This window comes from Gymnoscopelus microlampas (genome assembly GCF_963454915.1).
Source record: "Gymnoscopelus microlampas genome assembly, chromosome: 15".
NCBI classification, from domain to species: Eukaryota; Metazoa; Chordata; class Actinopteri; order Myctophiformes; family Myctophidae; genus Gymnoscopelus; species Gymnoscopelus microlampas.
The window spans coordinates 15186039-15206338 of NC_139952.1; the positions used below are offsets into that span (position 1 = coordinate 15186039).

At 42.5% G+C, this 20300-nt stretch overlaps 2 protein-coding genes across 2 annotated transcripts; one reads left to right on the forward strand and one right to left on the reverse strand.

Moving 5' to 3' along the window:
* Positions 1-700: 700 nt before the first annotated feature.
* On the reverse strand, positions 701-17141 carry psmb2 (proteasome 20S subunit beta 2). Its single transcript, XM_084079987.1, has 6 exons — positions 16924-17141; positions 16006-16128; positions 15277-15347; positions 4767-4929; positions 1147-1196; positions 701-904 (listed from the first exon to the last, which is right to left on the reverse strand). The coding sequence occupies exons 1-6, from the start codon at positions 17012-17014 to the stop codon at positions 803-805; spliced, it is 600 nt and encodes a 199-aa protein (XP_083936113.1). The 5' UTR covers positions 17015-17141; the 3' UTR covers positions 701-802.
* A 494-nt stretch (positions 17142-17635) lies between these two features.
* Positions 17636-19944, forward strand: cdca5 (cell division cycle associated 5). Its single transcript, XM_084080093.1, has 2 exons — positions 17636-18048; positions 18224-19944. The coding sequence occupies exons 1-2, from the start codon at positions 17739-17741 to the stop codon at positions 19078-19080; spliced, it is 1167 nt and encodes a 388-aa protein (XP_083936219.1). The 5' UTR covers positions 17636-17738; the 3' UTR covers positions 19081-19944.
* Positions 19945-20300: the final 356 nt, after the last annotated feature.

Genomic DNA, 20300 nt, shown 5'->3' on the forward strand with positions numbered 1-20300 from the left:
CCAACATCAGTGCCTGACCGCATGAAGCCTTACTTTGTTGTACAACGAATAGCTGATAAGACGATTTCACAATTGTGAATATTTTTTGAAATGTTTCTAAATGCTTGCCTATGATAAGGCCAAAATAGGAACGCCAGGTTGAACATGGTTATGCCCCATTTTATAAATTGTTGTACAACGTTGTCGCACAACAATAGCTCATCTACAAGCTCATATCATACTTGAGCGTGTAGATGTGCAATTTTTGCCAGTGTGTGTGCATTCTCACCAGTATGACATACCCAAAATGGGACACCAGGTTGAAAGTGGTTAATGTTCTTGTAGCTGAATGGAAGCAAATAATGTGCATTGATATGGAGTGTCCCCTTATTCTGAAATGTTCAATCTACAGAGTTGGAACAACACTGCTGCAGTTTGCTTACATTATGGCACGTGGGAAAGGACATTGTGGGCTTCGCACATTATGCTTAACAGCTATAACTGTATTTTGAAAGTATATCACATTTTCTGTAAACCCTTTTCAGGCCTGGAAATTCATAAAATCATTTCCTGTAATTTTACATAACTCAGACCTGCATAAAACTCAATATACACACTATATATACATACTGTACAAACATGACTTTAATATGCAGCTGAGGGCTGGGGTCTATGCAGAGATGAGCAGACTTCTTGTAAACAACATCAGAGGACCACATGCTTGTATATCAACAGTGCACTTTTTATTGAAACATAAAGAGCAAGAAGGTCAATGGTACGAAAGAAACAAGGGTTTGAGGGTTGGTAGTTGAATAGGAATCGGTCACTTGGCGCCGAGGGTGATCTTCTCCAGGTCATGGATGCCTTCCTTGTCTATCAAACGCACATTGAAGGAGGGAAGGTTCAAGATGAAGCGCTTGTTGAGCTGGAAGGGAGAGAGAATATGATGAAGCGATGTCAGAATAGTGGATTAATGACTGTCAAAGCATTAAGTCATCATTTGATGATTCATTGATTCATTTGATGGGGATGTGCCCCACGCGCACACTTTTGACATCTCACAGAGTGCCTTGTTAAAATGAGCAGTGGAGAAAACGGGAAGCTAAGTGAGCAAGCATCATACACATTCACTAACCAACTTTAAATTAAAAAACAATTCAGACGTACTTCCTCTGCACACTTCTTCACCAGATCCACTGCTTCATCACGGGTCAGATCTATAAAAGGAGATAAAAAAGCAATGAACAGAAAATAAGACAATTGAAATTCTGCATTTTAGATGACAAAAGAGATTAAATGGTTGTATCGCAATACATGGGAAGAAAGGGGTCTGCAAGGGTTTTGTTAAACCCCAAAAACACGAGACAATATAGTCTCAGGGACAGAGAGAAGTGTTGGGTTACAACATGAAACTCAGATGGAATTGACATGCAGGTACTGTATGTGGGTTATAGATTATTTGCTTATTTTTCCTCCATGAATGGTCTTTGCCAGCAACCTTTGTTTGTTACGATAGTGCTTTGTGTTTAAAAAAAGTATTAAAACATGAAGTCAAATTTGGCCCAAATCACCAATAGCAGATCATCACCCATTACATATACATTGCTCAAAAGGCAAAGCCGATACGTGAGGTGCCTGAGAAGTAATGGATATGATTCTATAGCATCTCTTGTCACAGCATATCTGTCTGTCTCCTGGCCTTCATGTCACTCTCCACTGTGTCATATCAAGGCAGATCAAGTCTAACAAGTGGATGGCCTAGTAGTGGTTAGAGAGATGACAACCTAGTGGCAAGATCTCTGCAGTACTCAAAGTGTGTCAACAGCCACTAGCTAACTATGTCCTCCTGTCACAATGTCCTTGTTCTTTTGAGCTACTGAAACCTGTCAGATGTTGCTCGAACTAATTTAAGATCAACAAGATTTTGTGATCACTGTTATAGTGTTTTGTCAGATTACAATAAAATATTTTGAACATAATTTGCAAATGTCACTGCCTAATACAATTCTAATAAAAATTATAGTACTGAAGATTACAAATGTAAGGTGATATGTTATAGAGTGTAACAAGTTGGTCAATAGTGATCATGCATGCTTCCACTGTTTCCTTTCCATTTTCCCCCAATTGAATTAGCTGGACACCAATCTTACATTGCAGTAGCAATACGTCATTGATACTGCAATGTAAGATTGGTGTCCAGCTAATTCAAGTCTTTCAGTGCATCAGTAATGAAGGGCATTAGTTCCAATGGTCCTCGGAGTGAGGGTTTGACTGTGACATACAAAGCAACCACTTCATCCATGCTGCTGGTCAGCTGGTCGTTGTAAAAACAGTATTACTAAATATATGATATACAGTATTAGCATGATAAAATGACTGAATTGTGTTACTTTTGTGAGGACAACTGGAGAATAAAAGACAGAGATTAGTCCTTACCAATCACCATTGATTGATGAACGTTGATTTGTGTCATACCCAACCACAACTCTGTCTATATACTGTATCTGTAAGTGGTCATTTTTGGCACAAGGAGTTTTCTGGTTGCTTTGACCGTCCTATACGGATGGTAGACCCCCAAAATACAATGCCACAAGGACAGCATTTCAGGCCTCTCCAGGCACTGTATTTATCAGCAAATATTGTGGATTGTTTCATAGACAGGGGTGCACATAACTTTTTAGGTCTAGTACTCAGAAGAGCACCTGGAGATGTGACTTCAGTGATGTTGCTAGGTTTTCAATGTAATGGGTCCCGGGACCCACAGGTGGTCATTCAAATGGGTCCCAGAAACATTTTATGGGTCCCCAATTACACGCCCCCCCCCCCCCCCCCTTCTATCGTTTTCTTTGATCTCCAATCTCCATATCGTCTATGTGTGTGTGACTGTGTACATTATATCCTAATGCAGTGGATCTCAACCTTTTCAGGCAGCGACCCCCCAAAATAATCATATTTGAACTGGGGACCCCCCGAGGAAGCACTTGGAATTAGGAGTTCAATTTAGCATTTAATTTAGTTTGACTCTGTTCCACAGATACATATTGTGAGAATAGCAGATCTACAAGGTAGTTTTTTTTTTTGTAAATCCGATCTACAAGCTCACAAAACCTTGCTTGTAGATCGCTTCTTTCTTATATTATTTCACAATTTTGCCCGTATTTATTATAGTATAGTTTGTTGAATAGTTTTGATGCAGTAATAGTCTTTTTTCTTTTCTTTCTTGAGGTATTAAAAATATCTTAAAAGTCCTTAAATTGTGACTTCACTGTCATCTGGGGACCCCCCCAAAATCATGTGGGGACCCCCCTGGGGGTCCTGACCCACAGGTTGAGAACCACTGTCCTAATGTACATTCTATTATGCTACTTGTTGTAGTCATAAACTCAGAATACAGGGTACAAACTACGATATAAAGTTCATAATAATACTATGAAAAAGATAATGTACACTTCATAGGAGCAGAGATAGATAGGAACTAAAGAACAACGACACTTTGTGGAAGGGGGAAGAGAATGTAAACGGAACAGAGATATTTGTTTAAGAAAAGTAGATGTTTGCAACAGTATTTATTTCTCTGGTGTTTTCTTCTTAAAAAGTGGGATTCCCTTCAAATGATTTATGCTTGTGTTGCACCGAAAATAACGATCTGAAAACAACGCGCGTCGGTGTTTCGGCTCGCGGTTCGGTTTGGCGCGCGGGTCGCGGCCCGGTTTGGTGCGCGGGTCACGGCCCGGTTTGGCTCGCGGGTCGCGGCCCAGTTTGGCTCGCGGGTTGCGGCTCGGTTTGGTGCGCGGCTCGCTTTGGAGCAGGGCTGCGTGGCTCACGGCTCGCTTTAGTTGTATGCGTCCCGTGGACGCAGTGATGGTTGGTTTAATGCGTCCTTTATTAAAAAGGTGCGTCAGAGACACAGGACGCAGGGCTAGCAGCATCTCTGGACTTGGTGCGCAACAATCAAATGGTCCCGTCCCGTTTTGTCCTGCACGAGAAAAAAAAAAAAGGACGCTCTGCTTCCAAATTCCGCCGATTTTCGCCGTTTTTTTTTCTCACACCGTTTGGTGAAGCCCCCAAGGTTGGTGCACTGTGCTGCGCTGCTTTTATCCGCCAGATTGGGACGTTCACGGCATATTTTGAACCATCACGGTGCGTTCATCATCGGTGACGAGTGCCTCTAACAGCCGCTGCTGGCTGCGTGCACGCAGCGAGGCAATGCGAGGCGATGCGAGACACTCACACAATCACGTGCAGCATGCGTCCTCTCCCCCTCCGCCTAATGGCTGTGTATGGGGCCGACGCATGCTTTAGCGTGATTGTGAGTGTGGCTTCAGGAAGTTAATTCCTAGCCTCGATCTCCAGGCTTTTATTTTTTAGTTTTGCTAAAAAATAAAAGCTTGGAAATTCCTGTCCCAGCTGTTGGTACGTAAAAGCACCTCGTGTCGTCTGATGTGGTGCGCATTTTTTATTTTGGGTGCGCACCTGCGCACCAGTTATGTGCACCCGTGTTCATAGAATAGAAAATGTAGGTTTCCATGTAGATAAAATAGAAAGCATTTTCACAAGTTACTTTGGCAACAGGTTCAATTCATAAGTGACTTATTTTTAGCATCTAGAGGCTGGTAAGAAAAACATCTCCTGCTACTGACAGTGCACATAACCCAAATCATTCAGCGACGTCCAACTGATCTTAGCATAGCAGGTTGCTTACTCGTTCTTTACAATTTTTCAACTAAATATCTAAAATGTTGGATGTAAAGAATTTGCTGTATGAAGCATTTCACGCATTTACTGACCTGGTTTGTAGTATTGATCGAGGATGGAGAGGGTCAGGTGTGCTCCGTAGCCATGAGCAGCGAAGGGGGCTTTGGCCATCGCAGCCAAATAGTCCATGTAGAAGAGACCTGGACCATCTGCCTCATCATAGCCTGCCAGCAACAGGTTCACATGGTATGGAGTCTGGATAACAAGAGATGGGGTTAAAATAGAGAAGGAGGTGGGACAGTGGGAATAGCAAGTAGAGGCTGTTCACACAGTAAATTCTCAGAGTTAATTTAACTCAAAGGCTGTACAAATGGAACCTAATTGACAAGTAAGGGTCCGAGGTAAAGGCCAATTTGGTTCTATTTGTACATTCTTTTAAGTTAAATTAACACAGGATTACTGTGCAAATGAACAGTGGTTCTGAAAACTTTTCAACTTGGGATCAAAATTGATTAAATTCTACCTCTGGGATGCTGCTGGGATACGATCTTACTAAAAACATTATTTTGCAACCAGAAACAGGCCCATAAGTGTTCTTTTGGTTCTGAACCACAGTCATTTCTGAAACGTAGAACTTATGTAAATTCATAATTCTGCCATGACTCTACTGATATTATTATCAGCTTTATGAGACTATCAACTGCCTAACTTAAGAACAAATGAAATGTGCCGTCATTCTTTAACCGCTGGCATCAATATCAAGACAATACCATCACTGACTTGCTCGTCTGACAGCAAACTCTTCTACTAGTTAGGTGCTATCCAGAACTTACCCTTTTTGTAAATAAAATTATACTTTGACCGATAGTGAATGTCAACACAATATAAGTAACACAACGTCAGTGGTCTACCCACTCCGCTATTGAGAAAGTGCTGCTGTCTGAAGCTCAAAGGAAAAATCTCTCCTGCCCAAGTGTGCGTTCTTTCTTTGTAAGTGGTAGAAATTTCATTTGCTGTGCGGGAGACCGGGGTTCGAATCCTAGGTCGGACATAAATCTCACGGATTGCCCAGATGACTGTAAGCCCTGTAGGCAAAGGTTACAAGTACAGTTTTGCCTGCTGCTAATAATTATCAGTTTTGCGACATTTTTAATGAGAGTTACAGCACACGAGTACATAAAAGAAAAGTCAAAGAGAGAGCGACAGAGTGACGGAGCACAGCGAGGTGAGCACCAAGTCACAGGACAGGAGGGAGGGAGTGGGGGAAGGAGGGAGGGAGGGGAAAGGTGAAGGGGTGTCAGAGAGGACAGAGGAGGGAGCGTGGAGTGTCACTGGCAGTGTGACATCTGTTGGGAGTCAGCACCCCTGTGGCTCTCTCCATCACCCCTGCCGCCTCATCTCCTCATCTCTACTTTCCCTCTTCCCATCACCCCCCCTCCACTCCTCATCATCACCCTGTGCCCGGGAGTGGCGCCAGCACTCATTAAAAACTTCTAAAGTCTTTTCTCTTACCACCATCCCCCCCTCAATATTTTATATTACATCTTTTATGCTTCCAGCTTCTTCATTACTCTACAACCCCCCCCTCCCTCTCTCAAGAACACACATTTTGCTCGTTTTTAGCCGCTTTTCTTTTCTTATCAGTTATTTTTTAATTTATTTGGGGGGGCATCCAATGGCCTGAATTGTAGAAACAGGTGTAATGGGCACTGTGTTTTGAAATCCAAACGGATAAAGTGTGACGATGAGTCGGTAATCTGTAGCGGTATCCTGCCTGTGAAGGCAGTGAACGGCAGACAAATACGCTCGCTTCAACATCACCCGAGAATGAGATCCAGTCACCTACAGTGATCACACAGTTAACACCTGCCCTCCCACTTCAATTTGTGGATTGGTCGACCTGCTTATTTGTGCGACTTGTGTTAGTTAAAGAGGTTTGCCCCAAGGGGAATGTTGACTGTTATGCTCCCTGGGGTTCAGGATTAAACATGTGTGTGTGTTAACGAAGCATGTGTGCATCCATGAGAAACAGAAACAGTATGTACTGTATATGAGGGAGAAAAATGGGTGTGAATCTCAGTGTGTGACTGTGACTCTGTGACTGTGTGTGTGTGTGTGTGTGTGTGTGTGTGTGTGTGTGTGTGTGTGTGTGTGTGTGTGTGTGTGTGTGTGTGTGTGTGTGTGTGTGTGTGTGTGTGTGTGTGTGTGTGCGTGCGTGCGTGCGTGCGTGCGTGCGTGCGTGTGTGCGCGCTCTCTTGCGCATGGGTGTGGAGAAGGCTCAGACTCGAGGGCCAACGCCATAACCCCTTGGTGTGCCTGAGAACGCCCTGGTGGCATCACCCCCACCCACCAGACACCTGTCTCATTGGTAACAATGTAACAATAATACAGACTTGGCATCAAAATAACCTTCCCCATCCCTTCCCGTGTCACCTCAGAGGGTAAAGAGCAGCTTGTTAACCCAGCCACCTGAACTCACACTCAGCACAAAACAAGACTTTTTCTTGCTTCCTTTTTTGCTGCAACTCACTGCCGTACTCAAACAAGGGGTTGTTATAACAGCAAACAAAAGGTTTGCCTGTGTTTTGCTATTGTGCACCGTTTTTCCTACTGATCTGAGTCACAGGAAAGGCAATATTATGAACAATTATTTAAATAGTGTTTTAACCACTTAAAGGGCAAGATCACTTAGGTAGAGGTTTGGGTTGTGTAGTTACCTTGCCATGATGTAACTCCAAAGATGGAAAAGAAATTTTAAAAAATTGCTCCATTGATTAGAAATTGAGAATTAAAAATATGCTGCTCATTGACTTACATTGTACGCTGAAATAGCTCTCAAAGTCACTCTTTTCGCACATGTACGAATGCAAACAAAGTTGATTCAGACAATAAAGAACATCACCATTGATTTTGGCATTTTTATTAGGAAGAATACCCGGACTGGATCCGCGGATGCGGATCTTCAAACAGTAAAATCAACAGGAAGTTAACATTTTTATTAAAAGAATAAACAGTACTGGGTTTGGCGATGTTCTATACTGTCTAAATCATTTTTGTTTGTGTTCGTTTACGTGGTAAAAGAGTGACTTTGAGAGCTGTTTCACCATATAATGTAAGTCAATGATAAGAATATTTTGAATAATCAATTTCTAGTCAATGGAGCAATTAACCCTTTAAGCCCTATATACTTCGTCCTACGACAAATAACAAAAATGGCAGAGCTTTCACATTTGCTATTGTTGAAAATTCTAATATTTGTTTAAATCTTTTGCCAGTAATGACATGCCAAAAATATGGATGCCAAGTTTAAAGTGGTTTAAAAATGTCACGCAGGACCTACTCATGCAGTAACTGCTATTTGGCATTGTAATGCATTGTTTCTTAGCAGTACTACTTTGTGACAAAGAGCTATACAAAAAGAAGGTAATGAGTTTAAAACCACAGCAAGCTTAATCCCAAAACCCTTTCCCTCTTCTCTAACACGTTCCAGTGCTCCCTCCTATCCCTTCCTTCCGCTGCCCTCCCCACTCATTTTGCACCCTGCCCCAGGATATGTTCCCTTTATTGGCATTTCTCCCCAATCTGCTGTATTAATTGTTCATCTGTGCTGGAGCAGGGGAGTAGTGCGCAATATGGCACTAGTAATTATTTGTGCCCACTGTGTGCCCCATTCTCAAAAATATTGAAATAAATAAATAATAATAACAATTATGATGTGCCAGTCAGTGCAATGCAGCCTGCTTCATAGGCAAACTGGCAGATCGGTCTATGATGAAGGGAACAATCTGTCCCTTATTGCAAAGATAAAATATATAACAAGAGGACTGGTTCTATCCTGCACTTTGTGAAATAAAATCTAGTTTCAGGAATCAAGCTTTAAAACAAAGCAGCTCACAACACAGCTTTGCATTGTTTTTTACTGAGCTTTGCATTGTTTTTTACTGATAATTATTATAAACTGTCAGTAAGGAAATAAATATCTGTCCCATGTCCATCTATTTATTTGTCTGTCTGTCTGTCTGTCTGTCTATTTGTGTCTGCCAATTAAGGTCGGAATTTTTGAGTAACAGCCTATGTTAATCGGTATACTGTTGACACACAATGTGCAAATATTGCAGAGAGAGGCACAAAACTGCAGATATGGATACAGCAGATAGCAGGTACTACCCACTAAAACTTTGAGCGTTGAACTCACTGTCTCCGCAGTGTAGATTTCATGTGCACCATTACTGATATTCATGCAGCACAGTTGGGGCCTCAGGTAATTGTGCTCTGCCTGTATTTTTTTCCATGTCTTTATTTCACTGCATCTCTTTCTTTCACTCTTTCTCTGCACATCTCTGTGAAGCTGGGCGTATGCAGTACTCCTGAGGTTAGTAAAGGCCCAGTTGTTGTTTTGGATGGCAGGCTGGTAGGTACACAGTTGTATGCGATAGCTACGCTCGCCTGCTCTGCAAGCGGCACGCTCCGCTGTATAAGCTAACCACACCTCCCTGAGGCCTCCAGCCACCGGGGATCACATCCTCTCTGATTAAAGGACCAGTCAGTAATTTATCCTGCAGGAATATCCCGTCAGATTGAAATAAATACCAACTGATTATTTCATAAGCCAGGGTTCGAAGCCCGGGGGTCAGAATGGAGATGTTTGGTGTCGAGGGGTGTGTGCGTGTTGGTATAAAATAATTTAAACTATGTGGAAAAATAGGCAGAATAAATCCATATTAATAGCTTCGTAAAGAAAATGGGTTGAAGAAAACGTATAGATAACACACTCTGCTTCAAACGAGCTAAACAGACAAAATGTAATTAGTGTGGTTGCCCAACAGGGCAACCAGACTATAGTACTCTATACTCTTTATTTCTTTATTTATTTATAGATAAACTTTTTTTCAGACGCATCTCCTCCCACAGTTTTTATCCCCTAATGTTGTGCCATATATCAAAATGACCGTCTAAATCGGGAATCGTGCGCTTGTATAGGGCTAAGAGATTGTTTGAATAGTTTAATTGATATTGATTTATTAGTGCATTAAATTTGCCCCATCCGCTTTAATGGAAAAGTGACAAAACTCAAATTCAAGTATTTTTTTCTCAGAAACCGTAAGAGCTAGAGTTATCAGATTTGGAGGGATAATTCATAATATTGTCCGAAATTATTGAAAAAAATATCACACCATTCGGCCTCATGGTGGCGCTATAACAGCCCCCTTTACGTTTTGGCCCGTAACTCTTGAACCGTAGGTCCGAAAATCAAAATTTCTTTTCACCTGGATTCCTTGGGTCACTACGCATCTCCCCATATAGGCCACGCCCATTTGCGTCAGGATAGATTTTTTGATATTGATTTATTTCTGCATTAAATTTCCCCATCCACTTTAATGGGAATTGCAAAAACTCCCATTCAAGTATTTTTTTCTCGGAAACCGTAAGGGCTACAGTTACAAGATTTGGAGGGGAGGTTAATAGTTTTTTGAAAAATTATTAAGAAAATAATCACACCAGTCGGCCACATGGTGGCGCTATAACAGCCCCCTTTACCTTTTGGCCTATAACTCTTGAACCGTAGGTCGTAAAATCAAAATTTCTTTTTCCCTGGATTCCTTGGGTCACGACGCATCTTCCCATATAGGCCACGCCCATTTGCGTCAGGATAGATTTTCCGCCATTTTGAATTTTCTTCAAAACACACTTTTTGCTCCTTTTCCTTCAATTTTTTTCCAAATCTCACACAAATCGGTACACGAGATCTATGGACCCAATGCGATAAACATATCCAAACGGTATTGTAATAGTCCTTACTGTTCCTCCGTAATTGGCTTCCAAATTTGTGGGAGGGGCCTGTTTTACAAAAAATGCCAAAAATCACAAACGAAAGGTCCAGTCAAACCCACATTTGAATCACATGTCGAGGGTGGTTTACTCAACAAATTCCCAAAAGCATTTCCACTTTGACCCATAGGGGGCGCCACAAATGCGCAAAATGTAACCGTTTGATGCAAAAACATTATTTCGGGGTGGATCGATCCTTTCAAAATGTAACGCAAGCGATCTCATGAGAGACGTGACAATGTAATTGGCGCAGCCTCCGACGTTATTCCTCCCGGCCTATTCCTCGAGTCCCGGCGGCCGCGACCCGCGACCGGCGTCGGCGCAACCACACTCTGCAATTTCCCCGGAATTGCGACGCGTCTAGTTAACCATTGGTGTCACAGAGCATCATTCAGTGCATTTCATGTGCACCTCTGTTAGGATTTGTACTGTACGCAAGGTGAGAGATTAACACCAGCCACAAACAAAATGCAGGTAAATTCTGGCTGCAGTTGGTTAGGTTTAGCAGTTAAACAACCATCCTTTGGAGCCCTTTACCAAGAGCGATGGTGGCCGGTAAATTTTGAAATTAAAGGGACGCTAGGCTCTAGCAAAGCAAGTGCCCTGTCTCTGTGTCCTAATGCTGTGTTCACACTAGCGGCTCAGAGTCACCATTTAAGTGTTGCTCAAGCCACACTGCGTAAATTGAAAAGGCAGCGTTAAATAATGTAGCACTGGGAACTGAATAACAGCAAGAATTCGATTTTATTTTACGGAACGGAGAAGGAATTGCAGGGAGAAATGGGGAGAGTAGAAATGATGAAACAAATACATGGGATTGATTGACACTTCACTGAGCTGAAAAAAGTTGATTCCAGTTCAACTTCTTTTGTAGCCGTCACGCTGGTCATGCAGCCACAAATGTTCATATCTTCATGTCGCTGGCTTCCAGACAGTGAAAGAGCCTGTTGCTCCATCGCTGCTAGTGTGAACTCGGCATTAAATACCGTAAACCAAGAGAAGGCTGCTTACACACCTGTCCTACACAATAAATCTGAAGACCAGATGTGAATTATCTTTGCTGCCTTGCCTCTACCTCTGAGCTTGTACAGAACAAACTGACCTCAGTGGAACTTTCACCAGGAACTTTTGTTTTACATTCAATGACATGCAAGAATCCCAATATCACACACAGAACATGTTCTACCTGAGACCAAGCTGTTCTGCTCGTGCGGAAAAAACAAACAAACACACTAAACCATCTTTGTACTACATCATTTGTAAATGTCTATACTCGGGGGGTTGGTGAATATGAAATGGAGAGCATAGCTTGAGGTAGGTGTGGGATGCTGCGGAGAAACCGATACGATTGCTAAACACTCCCGAGGACCCAGCGCAAGTGTTAAGTTCTATACACAGAAACCAAGAAACTCTACCGTGAGGCACAAAAGAATGAACAGTACATTTACAGCTCATGGCGAGGAATGAATTTCTAAATGTTAAAAACGTTACCCACCGCTGCACTACCCACATCCTTGACTGAATAATATAGTGAGGTCCTAGAGTCCTCACGCACACACACACAGTGTGTGTGTGTGTGTGTGTGTGTGTGTGTGTGTGTGTGTGTGTGTGTGTGTGTGTGTGTGTGTGTGTGTGTGTGTGTGTGTGTGTGTGTGGACTCCTGCTCTTTCTCACACTCTACTCCATCTGTGCCATGTTGTCTATTGGGCCCGGTTATGGCCCTGTGGGACTGCCCCCCACTCCCTCTATCCCCCCTGCCCCCCACCCCCCTCCTTCCCCACCTCCTCCTCTGTGTCCCACATTCCCTTCTCAGCCACACTAATTGTTTTTTGTAATTATTTTCACCCTTCTGCTATTGTGACAGGCAGCGGCTGCACTCTTCGTAACAGATTAGCTCACCACACTAGAGATATAACGTATGCAAAAAAATAAGACACAACACCGCAAATTGTGTACATGTAGCCTACACATGAACCACTAAATAACTGCTGCATAACATGAACAAAAAAAAAGAACAAAAAAAAGAAACACTATAACTAGAGTCTGTTTTGCACTTTAGAGAGCAGGTTAAATTGCCAGGTTTTTCTAGTAACAATGTACCTAAGGCTTAAGCCATCCATATATATTTAATAAATTGTTTTGTGGTACTGCCTCATTAGCATTTCCTTACACCTGGTCTAGCATTCTGTGGCCTAAAACTGTGATGCTGTGACAACGACCCCCCCCCCCCCCCCAGCAACACACAGACATACCCAGGGGAGGTGGTGGTTTGGGGTTTGGCACCACAGCGAGTGTTACAGGAGCAGGTGTTGTCTACCCTTGAGACGTTGGTGATAGCCAAGTCACCAAATATCACAACAAATTGACAAATGTACTTGGCTCCGTCAAAATAGATGTGTCAAATCACTTTATATAAGGTGTAATTCCAGTGCTTACGGTAGGTACTACTTGGGCTGGCTGGCCAACTGTATTTGGAGCTCCAAATCCAAAGCCATGATCGATTAACTAGCGGACAATCTCCAGTCTCTCTAGTACTACCCCTCCCATCCCTGTTTGCTCACAGTACACAGAGTAGGCATACGAAGCATTATTTTTATGTTAGAAAATGCGGTCAGAGACTGCAGAGTGTTGGTTTACTATGGTAGTTGGTTAGATTTAATTTCTTTTGATTATATTTCAGATAAGTCAGTGTAGAGAGACAGGAAACTGAGGGCAGAGAGAGGGGAGAGACATGCAAGACGGAGAGCATGGTCTGCCTGAGCCACCGGGCATTTCTGGTCCCTAGCTTAGAATTCTATGAATGAAATCAATATGCTGCATTGTGCAATGTGCTGGTAACTACATACAGGAGTCGATTCAGATTTTTTAAGTTGTCGTCACTAACCGTGTCTATCTAGGGACGAGTGTTAGGAACGATTAAGAAATGCAGAGTCAAACAAGAAGTGTGAGTCTTTGACTGCCCAAGCACTCATCCAATCAGCAGCATCACTCGGTTTACCAATCTCTCAAGACAGTTTCTGCTAACAGCTGAATCTGTCGGCACCACTGCCTTAAACATGTAGTGTTGTAGCCCCCCTGGGTAGTACTTGTTGTATGCCTTTATATTATACTAGATTGTGATGCTGTTCGTTTTGCCCTCTGGGTGTGTACCGTCATCAGCCTCATGTTGCTTGTATGTCATTTTATTTAGTTAAGTTGTGTATGTGATTGTACTGTTATGTATGCCTCTGTTTTGTTTCATGTTTTTGTATTTCTAATCTCATTTATATTGTGTCTTGTATTTCTTTTATCTGTGCAAATCCTGTTTTCAATATCTGAAAAATACCTGTGTGAGAGGGAAAAAAAACTACAATAAACAGATGTTTAAAAAAAACAAAACATGTAGTGTTGTTGTTAATAGTATTAAACACAGAAGCACCTGGTAGGGAGTGGACTGAGAAAGGGGAGGAGTCTAATCGAGTTCCTGTTTCTACACAAAAAAGGAGGTGGTGCCCCCAGAGGTAAAATAAATATGTATTTTCTTCATTTTTTTTACTGAATGAGTTCCCAGATTGAGTTAAAACTTGTGTCAACTTGTGTCATCTTCAACAGTTTGCATGGTAAGTTACATCTGCAGCCAATTACCTAGTTTCACTAATGACATTTGGAGGGATGGTAGCGTTGAAATTGGATAGTCTAGATCCCATAACCTGAAGGACAGCCATGTTGTCGGGCCTGAACTCATTCCAAAGCTTTAGGCACAATTTACTATTTGGTTGTCAACCACTCACCCCTTGTATATTAGTGTGGGGAATCGGATAACATACCCGGGGATGTGTGCTGGCAAACTATATGCAGGCTTTCGGATTAATATGCACTCTGTATGCATAGTTAAACTTTTTGCATAGTCATCCTGTTGGCGTGTGGTATGGTTGTGTGTATCGTGACACGTGTATACGACCCGGCGTCGAATTGTTACCACAACAACCATGAGAAGTCCATGTTTACGTTATTTCAGCTACGCTATTTGTGAAAGTTTTTGTACATGTCAATCTGTGTGCGATTGCTATGGAGATGATACCCAAAACGCCCCTCCGCTCATAAAATGCTGTGTGTGAGGAGACAGCTCCTAAGTCCTTTATAACTTTGTAGCTGTGAGCCAGGTCTGCCTGAGCTGGCGTTGTCTGTAAAGTCCACTAAGCGGCTACTGATCCCAATCCCATGGCCTGCGGGGACCGTAACCATGACAACACACTCACAGCCCATAGGCCGTGCCCACACGCGTGCAGTAATTTACAGATCCTATAGCCCGCGGGGAATGTAACCGTGGCAACAGAGCCCAAAGCCTGTTGCACCCGTGTGGAAGTTCAGATCAATTGCTCACTCCACTGAGAAGAAAAATGCGGATCAGACAGACAGAATGACAGATATTCCTTAAATTAATAGTAGGATGATGCTCAAGATAGAAATTTAACTTTTAATGAGCAATATATGTCCCCTCTCCATCTGCCCTAGGTTTTCTGTCTCTCTCTACACTCTCCTTTAGCCCGACCCATATGCGACCGGTCTCTTATTACCCCCGGTCTCAGTAACTTCTGTGTTACGCCCCCTTCTGTGACGCACGTGGAACTGCTTCGCCCCTACTCATGCTTCACATTCCAGGAGGACAGCACTGCTCGGCGCTAGCATTACATCAGTAAATCAGTAAATGCCAAAAAAGGGGAAAAAATAACAAAAAAGATGATGGATTGGAATTGTGGGTTTCTGTACAGATACATCGGGTGAGTTAGTTACCCTGCTTCGAAGGTAGTCTGCCAGGTTCTTCCGTGTGAAATTTGCAGCTGCTGCTGGACTGAGCTCATAACCTACAATGTGATTGGAAACATAGAAATCAGTGCAATATTAATCACAAGTCCAGATATGACTTGTGATTAATGATTTTAAACTTTTCAACAGAATGTTCTGAAATAAATTATCTGTTATGTTCTGAAATAACTACAAGGAGCAATTTAATATTTTCCTTTTTGGAACCGTCCATTGTCAGCCTGCACATTAACCAATGAAACCCTATATACTTTGTTGACCAGGGACAGGCTTTTTCCCTCTACACCAAATGTCTTCACTGAAAATAGCCGAATTGGGGGTACACTAGGGTACATGTGGTTAAAACCTAAACCATTCATTGTTGTAGACTGGGTCGCTCGTCACAAATAACTCACTTGCGAAAAACTGGCTATTTAAAAAAAATGTGGAGCATCAAGTTAATTTCTTATCATTAAGTTAATTGCTTAAGCATTAATTAAGCCCAAGTATAAATTAAGCTTAATGAGACTAATGGCCTGTGCTCCTCCAGCCAAATGTGTGGAGATACAGTACCGAGTTGGCCTACTAGCAGTGTGCAAAGACATTTGGATCAGTCCAGTGGTTTGCAAGATTAGCTCCATACACACACACGAAAATGTGCATGGACCAACTTACGCATTAGAACTTAATTTTGACTGCCACTACAGTAGAGGGCCTTACCATTCCTGATTTTGTAGAGTTGAATATTCTTCTGGATATATTCTGCAAACTGCACTGTGTCTCCTGCCTCTCCCACGCACAGCAATAGAATCTTCTCGCTCAATTTGAACATCTTGTCATGGTCTGAAAGACAGAACATATATGATTGTGTTACTCACATTACATGGATGGAACTGACTAGTGAGTGAGTGAGTTAGTCTGCAGTTTTGACTGCAATACATAATATTAATAATAAACTGTATTTGTATAGCACCTTTCATGACATGAAATGCAGCTCAAAGTGCTTTACAGAGCAAGAATACAATTACATAACTAATTTAACAATAAAGCAAAAAAGGAAAGCAAAAGCATAAAACATACAAGCAAAAAAGGCAGTGAAGAGTTTGTCACAGTTTAGGAGCCAGGAGGGAGAAGAGTCCAGGTTACAGTCACAAACATTTATATTTGGCCATTTTGTTAGAACTTATTTCATCTAGTTCCTTCCCACATAAAACAAATATCTTCAATTGACTTTCGTTTTCACTTCTCTCACAACCGCCTGCTAAGCTCTTTATCGGGCGCATCTATAATGTTTTAATCAGCCAGACACAAAAAAATAAAACAGCAAACACCAGTGTTTTAAAAGAACTAACACTCACGTGCAATAACAGAATGACAAATGAGCAGCACCAGCAGATCATTTAATATCAATCAACGTGTGGCTAAAATATAAATGGATGCTACTTAATAAATATCAGTTTGAATAACTGACTTTTACTTGTGACAGAGTATTTTTACAATGTGGTATTGATACTTTTACTTAAGTACAATATCTATAAGTACTTTTCCCACCACTGAAAAAAAAAACATGTATAAATCAGATGTGTGTGTTCGGTTAGCCCGGTGTAGCGGCTAAGCTAACAGGTCACGTAAACACACCGTGTTTCATCTGGAGGATGCTGTGGGCTGCGACCGTATCGGCTGCTACCAGGATGAAGTCTGGACCCTGGATCCCGATCAGGTACTCCATTCTGTCTGTAGGAGGTTGTTATAAACTAACGTTTAATACAAAAACCACTGGAGATTAGCTAAACAACTGGATCCTCGCCTGTTCAGATTATTACACAGCAAAAGTTGGATGAGCGTCGCTAGGGTGATGACGTGTCCCGGCGGAAATACGAGTCTGTTTCGTCAGTAGTGTGCGACGCGATGGACTCAGGCAGGCAGGTGTTGCCATGTCCGCTTACTATAAGCGACTTTGGGCTTGTTTTTCTGTGAAGTTGCTTGTGTTTTTTGGGGGTTTGTTTCTAAAGCGTAGTTGCTTATTTAGGCTTGCTTCCAAAAAAAAATATTATTATTTAAACCAGTGGTTCTCAAATATTTTCATGAAAAAGTTTTGTGCCAGGTAGCCCCGTACCAGATTTGTGTTGTTAGAATGTTAAATATTCCAAATATTCAGCATTTTATTTCAAGATGAAGTAGATCTACAAGCTCACATGCGACGCGTTGTGAGCTCTAGTGGCCTATAGTTGCTCATGAGTCATGCCACTAGTGCTCATGTGGCCTAATAGTTGCTTCTTTTGGGCTTGTTTTCCTAGACCGGGCTGCTTGTTTGTCTCGCAAAACCTGGCAACACTGCAGACAGGCGGGCGATTTGAATGGTTTGAATCGACTGTTGCTGATGTTGACTCTGTGCTGTTGAACTCTCTACTGTCATAAACATCTGCGTTACGAGGTCTTTTGTTTCGTTGAAAATGAACGAAGACGTGCCTCAGTGTGTGACTGTGGCGGGTGAGTCTAATAACAACGAGCCGCCGCAACGAAGACGATCCGCGCGGCTCACTGCTTCTCCGCAGAATGTCGGTGTTGTTGACAAAATGGCGGCTGGTGCCGTGAAACGGTCCATCGTCGTGAGGAAGCTCGAACCCCGCAAAACGGCAGCCGTGGTGATGGTGGCCTCGGAGAAGAAGGATCACAACGACGAGCAGGATCAGAGAATGTCTGAAGGAAGGAGTACTCCTCAGACTAGTGGCAGTGTTGTTGACAAAATGGCGCCGTTGGCAGGTCTGTTTATGGTTGCTGTGTTGTTGATGCTTCTTGTTCTTTTTGCCTTGTATTGTTGTATACAACAGTACATTTTTCTTACTCTTTTACCTGTAACTGTAACTTTAACTGCTGTGCTGCCTCTGAGCGACTGAATTTCCCCTGCGCGGTATAATAAAGGTATCTATCTATCTAGGTGCTGTGAAACGATCTATTGTCGTGAGGAAGATTGAACCCAGGAAAACAGCAGTGGTGGTGGTGGTGGCCGAGGAGAAGGAGCACACCGAGGAGAAGCAGAGGCTGTCTGAAGGGAGTCTTCTGCGGAAGAGACCCAAGCCCTCCATCATCCCGGATCCGGGTCCCCCCACCCCTCGGGTCACGCGGGCCACTCTGTCTCCCAGACCGCCTGGTGAGAAACGCTCCATCGTCGTGAGGAAGATCACGCCCAGGAAAACGGCAGCCGTGCTGGCCTTGGAGGAGCACGACAACAAAGAGAATGAGGAGCAGAGGCTGTCTGAAGGACGTCCTCTGCAGAAAAAGCCCAAGATTTCCACCCCGGATCCGGGTCCCGTCCATCGGGCTCACTCACTGAAGAAGACCGCCATGCCATCTCCCATCCTGGCCTCCCCGCCCCGCCCCTCTGCTCCCCCTCAGTCCCCTACACCAGATCGGGTCTGGTCACAGAAGGTGCGTCGGTCCTACAGCCGTCTCAGCGACCAGACCATCAACAGCCCCCCCAGCACCCGTGAGAACCTGTTTGGATTTGACAACCTCAATACCCCCGAGGTGATCCGGAAGCCTAATAAGACCGTGGTGCTTGACATTTCCAAGTCTTTGTCTGGTGTGAATTCTTTCACGTCCTGGCTGGAAGGAGACGACTGTTCTACGTCCGCCCCTGCACCAGATCTAGACATTCCTGGGGTTGTCATGGTGAAGGAGAAGAGGAGAAGGAATAAGGTCCAAAAGATAGACCTTAAAGCAGTTGATGACCTCGCTGCAAAGATGAATGCTGAATTTGACGAGGCAGAAGGATTTGATCTGTTTGTAGAATAATTCTTATTGATTGCAGAAGTAGGCCCCCTGATGCCAAATACAATACTTTTGTCATTACTGGAGTGTAAAGAAAAATAACAGAGTGAAAGTAGCATTGTGTATTTAAGAGGGACACTCAATGTTTGCTGCAATGTACTCTGTCTGAACAAGTTTTTTTTTTTTTTTACCTCATGTTGAAAACTGAGATTGTATGGAATGTCATTTCTGTGGCAGTTGTTTTTTTACAAATTTGCTTTAATTTTGCTCAAATGTTGTTAAGCAAGTTCAATTTAGTCATATAGAACGTTTTGATGTCCATGTATGTTTACTCAAGAATCCCATCCCATTGGATTCATTTTTTGTCGGTTCAATTGTTGGACATTTACAAGTCTCAAGTCTCAAATTGATTTATACAAAACTAGTTTTGAAGCTCTTAATGTTTTTTTTCCTGTTGACACTAAACCTATTAAAGGAGTAGTTCACCCAAAAAATTACTTGTTTTTTACCAATTACACACCCCATGAAGCATTGAATTCATTGCGATTTTTTTGTTTTTGCCACATTCCCAAGCCAATAATTTCATTACTCCAACCGGAGAGACCGCTGGTCAGCAAATTATTGGCTTAGGAATGTCACAAAAACAAAAAAATCTCCATCAATTGAATGCTTCATGGGGTATGTAATTGATAGAAAATAAGTAATTTTTGGGTGAACTACTCCCTTAAGGTTATTTTCCATTCCCAAACCCTCAGGGATCTATGTGTATAATTATCCCATTCTCTAAAATAATCTTACATTTACTGAGGCTTTAAGAGAACAATTGCTGTTGAACTGGGATATTCTGTAATTTGTCAAGTTCATACATTTCTGTTTGTTGATGTTAAATAAATAATACCTATTCAAAGTCTATAATAGATTGAGGACCGCACTGTTATTTGAAAAAGTCTTGACTTATCTAGCTAAGGACTCATTTTGTGTCTAGGCCTATATGTTAAATCCTGTGTGTGTGTACACACACATACACACAGTATATTATACACACATACAATCACACTAACGGTACTCACCTAACTTTGATTCTGCCTATGTGGCTGTCTTCTTGCAATGGTTTTCAATGGGAAAGGAGTGTTGTGTTGCCATTGCGCGGTTTTCCATGAGAAAACGCTCCGTTCCCATTGCAAAAAGACGGGAACAGACAAAGTTAGGTGTGAGCGTAGTCTAAAACAGTGGGTGAAATTGTT